This window comes from Pseudomyrmex gracilis, unplaced genomic scaffold (genome assembly GCF_002006095.1).
Source record: "Pseudomyrmex gracilis isolate BER0280 unplaced genomic scaffold, ASM200609v1 scaffold_93, whole genome shotgun sequence".
Classification (NCBI taxonomy): Eukaryota; Metazoa; Arthropoda; class Insecta; order Hymenoptera; family Formicidae; genus Pseudomyrmex; species Pseudomyrmex gracilis.
The window spans coordinates 340,133-347,729 of record NW_018020677.1 but is presented as its reverse complement, the minus strand read 5'-3'; the positions used below and the strand labels follow the sequence as shown (position 1 = coordinate 347,729).

At 36.3% G+C, this 7,597-nt stretch overlaps 2 protein-coding genes across 2 annotated transcripts; one reads left to right on the top strand and one right to left on the bottom strand.

Moving 5' to 3' along the window:
• Window positions 1–12: 12 nt before the first annotated feature.
• LOC109855612 (leucine-rich repeat-containing protein 40-like) lies at window positions 13–4,842 on the bottom strand. Its single transcript, XM_020430060.1, has 10 exons — window positions 4,484–4,842; window positions 3,122–3,315; window positions 2,835–3,038; window positions 2,607–2,730; window positions 2,342–2,511; window positions 2,121–2,263; window positions 1,842–2,042; window positions 1,394–1,726; window positions 1,089–1,274; window positions 13–896 (listed from the first exon to the last, which is right to left on the bottom strand). The coding sequence occupies exons 1-10, from the start codon at window positions 4,629–4,631 to the stop codon at window positions 791–793; spliced, it is 1,809 nt and encodes a 602-aa protein (XP_020285649.1). The 5' UTR covers window positions 4,632–4,842; the 3' UTR covers window positions 13–790.
• Window positions 4,843–5,241: 399 nt separating this feature from the next.
• LOC109855595 (WD repeat-containing protein 82) lies at window positions 5,242–7,570 on the top strand. Its single transcript, XM_020430036.1, has one exon. The coding sequence runs from the start codon at window positions 5,723–5,725 to the stop codon at window positions 6,665–6,667; it is 945 nt and encodes a 314-aa protein (XP_020285625.1). The 5' UTR covers window positions 5,242–5,722; the 3' UTR covers window positions 6,668–7,570.
• The last annotated feature ends 27 nt before the right edge of the window (window positions 7,571–7,597 follow it).

Here is a 7,597-nt window from a genome sequence, read left to right as displayed (position 1 = left end):
ATTGTACGGCAATTCTGGGACACCCTGTATACATATAAAAAAGTTGCACACGATATATTATATATATGTATATATATGTACGTATTGACATTAAGTTTCTCGGAAGGTAGCCCTCTCCCGCACACTCATCCCCAGAGACGGGATAGTGGATTTATGGTGAAAGGGTTATATTCCTGAAAAAAAAAAAAATAAACAGAACTAAAGCCATGACGATGCACAGTATGCAATATATATATTTAAAGAATTATAGAAAGGGTATATTTGTTCACACTTGTCTACTTAATTTTTTCAAACTCGTTGAATAAAAACTATTTTATTATCGAGGTAGTACTTTGACTCTTTTGTCACAGCAATGAGAATGTACTTCAGACACGTGTACTTAGTTTATACATGCGTTGAATTGTGTACTTAAACTGTCAATCACAGGTAATTGGACACGCGTACGAAAAATTTTGTAAAAACGTTTTCTGTTTAGAAAAGAAACAAAGATATATTGTGTACTTTGCACTCCTTTACAATGGTTATAACGCTGGTTGCTATTGTATACAGATAAAATAAAATGAATTATCCTTATATAATTTGTATTTTTACATTTACTTAATCTCTGATTCAAAACAAAAGACGAGAATCACAGATCGAAACCTCGTATTATCCCGCTCCTTTTATTTACTTACGTAAAATTATAAATTACAACATGTTTTAAAATATCAATTTATATTTAGCGACAATCAGGCATTTGTTCTGTTTGGCCTATTGCATTCTTAACTTCTATTACATTTTACGAACAACATTAATGAGGTATTAAATTGCGCAGATAGCTTAATATTTCTTCCGTTTCTTTCATTAAAATTGCTTGTCTGGGATATTTAAAGCAGTTTCCAGATAACATTAACTGTCTGTGAAAAAGAATGTTTAAATGTAAATTATGATGGTAACACATACAGTACACCAATGTTATATAGTTTTCGTGTATTAAAATAAAAAAGTATTTTTATAGATACTATATATTATTTTAAACATATCTACAGTAAAATATCTATAAAAAATTTACTATGACTTTTAGACGCGTGAGAATATATTTTTGCTACCTTAAATTTTTTAAATTGCCAAGTTCAGGCGGCACATGAACAATGTCATTATTCGCCAAATTTAAAACCGCTAGTCTTTTTAATTTTTCTAAAGATGATACATCTATCTCCACAATTAGATTGTCGTTGGCAATTACGCTTTCTAAAGATACAATATCGTAAATGGCTTCCGGTAGTTTAGTAAATCTGCAGAAAATTTCATGATAAATAAATTAAGAACAAAAAACGTTTGTGTGCGCGCATTGCGCAAATTAAACTTCAAAGCAATTCAAACTGCATGAGATAATATTGTGAGTAAAATATACCTGTTGAATGAAAGATCAATGTCTTGCAAGTATTTTAAACTACCAATGCTGAGCGGTAAAGATTCCAAGTAATTTTTACTTATGTCTAAAACATGCAAATATTTGTACTTTTCACCAATCCATTCGGGCAGATACGTTAATTGATTTGAAGTTAATTTCAAATCTGTCACTGTAACGATTGCGGACATTTTATCAGGCAATTCTGATAATTTGTTTCTACTTAAATCGATGGTCACAACTGAGGCTTCTGTTGCGCTCTCCAACATATCATCTGGTAATTCCAGAAGATTCTGCCCAGCCAAGCTGAGTAGTTTTGTACTCTTCATTATATATCTGTAAATATTGTTAGAAATTGATACAACATAGATTTTACTATATTTAGTATTTGTGAAAATTTCGAATAATTAAATAAATACTGTTTTATATAAAAATATTTTTATATACATACTTATCAGGATAAAAACTACCACCGGGACTAGATTGCAACAAATCTCTGGTATTTACATTTGTACTATCCGAAACTTGACGAATGTGTGTCAAAATACGAGGCGTGCCGCATCGTATTATATCTCCCCTTATGTTCTTTATATTATTCCCCTTTATCACAAACTGTTTCAAATTAGGTAATATACCGACACAAGAAGGTATTCTGTAAGTATAATATTCGTTAGGAATAAACAATTTAAATACGCATCAATAACATACATAAGGAGAAATGATGACGTACAAAGATATATTGTTATGCGACACATCCAAAACTTCCAAATTTATCAATCTGATTATTTCTTTAGGTATCACTTCGATTTTATTGTTTTGCAGTGTGAGCTTCTTTATATGTCCTACTTCTTCTAAATATTCCGGATCGATCTCCTATAACAAAAAAGAACATCTCAGTCATTTCTTTTTCATATTTTTATAAAAAATTGTGTATATAGCGTTCACACGTACGGAAATGTTATTGTTATCCAAATATAATACTGTTAAAGCTGAGCAACCTGATATGTTGGGAAATGTGTTCAGTTTATTAGATTCGAGTATAACTCTTTCTACTTTTCGCAATTCACCTAATGGCGGCAATATCTCCAACTGATTAAAGCTGACATCTAATGTTTTTAACGCTACATTCACATAAAAAAAATTTAAACAATTATTAAGATATGGCAATCACAAAGTTAACAATAAGATTTTATTTATTGTGAACACTTGAGTTTACATCTCATGCTGGTTATATCAGCCGGCAATTCTTTTATCGTATTGTGACATAAATTCAACGTAACCAGCCGCACTAAATACCCCATTCCAATTGGCAAGTCACTTAAATTGTTGTACGATAAATCCTGTAAGGAAAAATATACAATTGTACTATTTTTTTTTCAAAAGGTAAATAGAAGTTTTATATAATTAAATATAAATTTTATATATTTATATAGTAATATATTACCAGATGAGTCAACATAATTAGATTACCAATTTCAGGCTCAAGTATACTTATATGATTATTTCTCAGATGCAATTCGCACAATTCCTCCAACATGTAAAACTGAGTGGGTAATTTTTCCAGTTTGTTTTCTGACAAATTTATTAATGTTAATTTGCGCAACGATCCAATCTCCGGTGAGAGCTCTTCCAGTAAATTATTATGCAGCTAGAGAAGAAAGTGATATATTAATATATTATTCCGTATATTTTGAGATTACACCACGTTAAATAATTTTTATATTCACGCACGTCTAAAGTATTCAGTTCTGTCAAAAGTTGTATTTTGTCACTGATTGCAGTCAGACTGTTGGAACTTAGATCTAGAACTTTCAGTGGTTCTTGTTCCCACCATCGCTCTTCCTTGTGTTCGTAATCAAGCTCAAAATGTAAATCATTTAATTCCTCTTCTGTTAGATCATTTATGCTCCACACTCTGTCGGGTACTGCAAGGTACAGTAATTTTTCACACTTAGCATTTGTGCGCTGCAACGTCCATATTTGTTGTAACACATTCATTTAAAAAACTGCTTGACTTACCTGACTTTGTGAATGAGATTATTTCTATAAGTTACATTTTTGATATATAACTGACAGCGTGTGATCGATTCTATTACACGATTTCTCAGCTAAGCGTGCAAAGCAACTTAAAATGATGATTCTCACATGACGCAGAGTATATGTTTCGCTTGTAACTTACAAGTGAAACCTATTTTTTTTTTTTATGATATATATGTTATATCATTTATAACTAAGCATTATGCATTAGTAATACAATTGACAAAGTAATGGAAACTGATATGTTAACAACATATTTACTTGTCGCTACATTAGGTTTGAATTTTGGTTGTAGTTTACGCTTATACAATATAGAAAAAAAAAAGACAATACAGTTACGGAAATTAGAACCAAATTTATTTGAGATTTTCCAAATTACTGGGTTTATAATGTTGTAACTAAAGTATATATATATATATATATATGTACACATATATAAATATAATATGAACTAGAGATGCCAATTATCTCTCTGTATACACCAATAATACATTTAAAACTAACGATATGTAACACAGTAATATAAATTGTAAAAACTTTACACATTTCAAATAATCTTGTCGCACACTGACAGAGAGAAACAACATGCACACGTCTGAAATCTACAATTTTACTCTCAATAGTTTGCACGTACACAAAAAACAACAGAAATACACAAGTGTGAACAATATAAAATATGGATTGAAATTTTAGACCGATATCCACAATAATTTACATGTTGGTTTCTCTTTCTGAAGATATGTGGGTGTTGTACAATATATATTTGTAAAAATATTCTTTATAAAACATGATATGTATAAGGCGTAAATATATATGCAAGTGTGGGTCTCATCACAATCATGCACATCCAAATCATGAGAGACAGAGCGAGCTCCTGATGATCCAACGACAAAGCATGCTCGGAAACACTTGTGTGTGCGCGTGACACACGAAATATATATATAAATGCACGAGACTTTACGAATCTATCAAATGTTCGAACAAGTAAAATATTGCGCTAATTTCGCAAATTTGAAGAGACAATTTGTGCATAGAGATTTTATCGTCTACAAATACCCGTGGATAATCCTCTCGACGAGAGATTTAAATGTCCCGTCTTTCTCGCCGACACGATGACACTTTTTGACAGTTCGTCGTTGTCATCCGTTTTCGTGCGCCGTTTAAACACCGCCCGATGGTTGACTCTCTTTTTGACGCCGCTCATATTGACGTGTCTCAACAATGCCCGTCAAGACGAGACTCATCGATGTTCGTTCTCACCTAGGTGGTTGCATAAGTGCAGCGAGATACGCATTGAATAAATTTTAATGGACCTGCACGCGGGCTTTTTGTGCGCAAAAAGAATCGGAGTTAAATCGCAACACACACACGCGCGCGCGTAACAACGGCACATCTGACGATGGGTCGCGCACAGCTGAGCGTGGGAAAGAGAGAAGAGAAAGAACGGACAAATTATATATATCGTTCAGTCAGCGCCCTCATTAAACGTTTGTTGTGTGTTACCCACGGAGAAGACAGATCGATGCGACACTTTACGAGGCGTTGTAGTTACGCGGTTTTTACGCGGAACGTATAGATGGCAGGTTCGATTTAAAGCCCGTTCTACATTGATCGCAAGCGCAAACTCAAGAAACAGATCTCGTAGAATTGATCAATCACGCTGGTCAATTGGCTGATTCGATCAATACGATTGGTCAATTCTACCAGACCTGTTCCTTGCGTTTGCGCTTGCGATCAATGTAGAACGGGCTTTAAATGCGAGCAGAAAATGATAATGCACAATCTACATCTACGACCGTGCGTTCGCTTCTTTGAACAGTTGGCAGAATTTGTCGTGCGTGATGTGCGGTGTGCGGTGGTTTTGCTGACGGCGTCCGTTCTTGGTGGTTCTTGGGACGGAGGAGCACGGAAAAAGGAGGGAGAGAGAGATTTGGGATTTGGGAAAGATATATTTCGATTGTCTGTCTGTTGAATAGAATTCATGATCGAGACGACAGCCGCGTGGAACGCGAGACGGTGAGGTCCACAGGTGAGCGCGCGGATACGGAAGAACGTTTGCGGAGAGATTTCCCCGCTAACACATTAGACGATTCCCACCGATCCCGCTCTATCGTCGTCGCAACGCGAATTTTTTTGTCGCCCCCGCGCGAGACTGTCTCGCGTGCGAATTCTCGTGTTCGCGTCCGGCCTCCGTGGCCGGTGTTTTCGTCACCCGGTCACTATATCAACACAGTGATTGTGGAGTCGAAGAGGTTAAGAGGACGGCAGGAGAGGGAGGACGCGCCGTCCATCACCATGAAGCTCATCGACCAGGTGGTGAGGAGCTTCAAGGTGGCCAAGGTATTCCGCGAGAATTCGGATCGGATCAACAGCATCGATTTCTCGCCGAATGGGGACACCTTGATCTCCTGCTCCGAGGACGATCAGATCGTCATATACGACTGTGAGAAGGGCACGCAGGTCAGGACTGTGAACTCGAAGAAGTACGGGGTCGACTTGATACACTTCACGCACGCGAAGAACACGGCGATACACAGCAGCACCAAGGTGGACGATACAATTCGTTACCTCAGTCTTCATGACAACAAGTACATAAGATACTTCCCTGGTCACACAAAGAAGGTAGTATCGTTATGCATCAGTCCCATCGAGGATACCTTTCTTTCTGGTTCTTTAGATAAATCGTTGAGATTGTGGGACCTGCGATCGCCAAACTGTCACGGAGTTATGAATGTCTCCGGAAGGCCTGTTGCTGCATACGATCCTGAGGGTTTGATTTTTGCAGCGGGCGTCAATTCGGAAAGCATCAAGCTCTATGATCTGCGTAGTTTCGACAAGGGACCGTTTGTCACGTTCAAACTGTCGCAGGAGAAAGAGTGTGATTGGACTGGATTAAAGTTTAGTAGAGACGGCAAGACAATATTGGTCTCCACTAATGGTAGTACGATCCGTTTAATTGATGCTTTTCATGGTACGCCCTTACAGACTTTTACTGGATACCTCAACAACAAGGGGATTGCCATTGAAGCAAGTTTCAGTCCGGATTCCCAGTTTGTGTTCAGTGGATCTACAGACGGTAGGGTGCACGTATGGAACGCGGAGACCGGTTATAAAGTTTGCGTACTGAACGGTGACCATCCAGCACCAGTGCAGTGTATCCAATTTAATCCTAAATACATGATGCTGGCCTCGGCATGCACCAACATGGCTTTCTGGTTGCCCACCATTGAAGACAATTAATTAACGAGAAATGCGGAATAAAAGCTGGAAAGCGTCAATTTCTACCTACAATCCGTGCAAAAGGAAAACGCGAGGAAGGGAAACGTGAGAAGAAAAACGGAGAGAGAGAGAGAAAGAGAATCACATATACACGGCTGATCGGAAGATGCGGAACATGTATGCAACTTGATCGACAGCAAGCACACGTTTATGTTTGCATTTACATTGTGTTTACACAAATAGAGCAGCCACACGGTAGAAAACGCATCAGTTTCGGATTATATCGTAAAAGAGAGCAAGAGATAAGCTTGCTGTTGGAATTACCGCTGTTTAATTTTGCTTGAGACCTTGAGAAAAGGTCAATGGAAAATATGGTACTTTTTTTTATCCATATTATTTTTATCGTTTATTTTTTGAACCGATGTAGAAGAATTATCTATATCCCTATGCTTGCACCGAGCGTAGAAATGTTGTGTGTATTACGCAACTTCTTTCTGCGCGTACGTGTGTGTTTAACGAACACGATTTAAAAAAACAGTTTATTGAAGAGACTTTTAAAATTTTCGTATATATTTCAGGATATTCTCGATCGCATCCAGAAAAGATTACCGTTCAGAAAATGAGTTTCGCCCTAATTGATTGTTTAAAAATATCCTCCGCAGAATAAGAGCAATGCTCCACTTTACCAAGCAACACTGACTTTTTAGGGGAAAAAAAAAAATTGTATATGTTAAATATTTTATACAAAAAAAAAACCTTTCGAACGCATGTAGAAAGTTAAGAATTTTCACACGTAATACCGTATCCTTGAATGTGAATTTGATACACCAATTTTTATTGACAATTTTTTCCGCCTCGTAACGCTTAAATACGTTTATAAAAAAAAAAAAAAAAAAAAAAAAAAAAAAAAAAACATTTTTTATTGACGAAATTAAATTTGTATTTAATTGA

Excerpts from the sequence above, each read along its gene's own strand:
- LOC109855612 (XM_020430060.1), bottom strand. The coding sequence starts at position 4,631 with ATGAGCGGCGTCAAAAAGAGAGTCAACCATCGGGCGGTGTTTAAACGG. Across the intron at positions 2,264-2,341 it reads TGGATAACAATAACATTTCC|GAGATCGATCCGGAATATTT; the intron begins GTACGTGTGAAC and ends TTTTTGTTATAG. Across the intron at positions 897-1,088 it reads GGCAATTTAAAAAATTTAAG|ACAGTTAATGTTATCTGGAA; the intron begins GTAGCAAAAATA and ends TCTTTTTCACAG.
- LOC109855595 (XM_020430036.1), top strand. The coding sequence starts at position 5,723 with ATGAAGCTCATCGACCAGGTGGTGAGGAGCTTCAAGGTGGCCAAGGTA.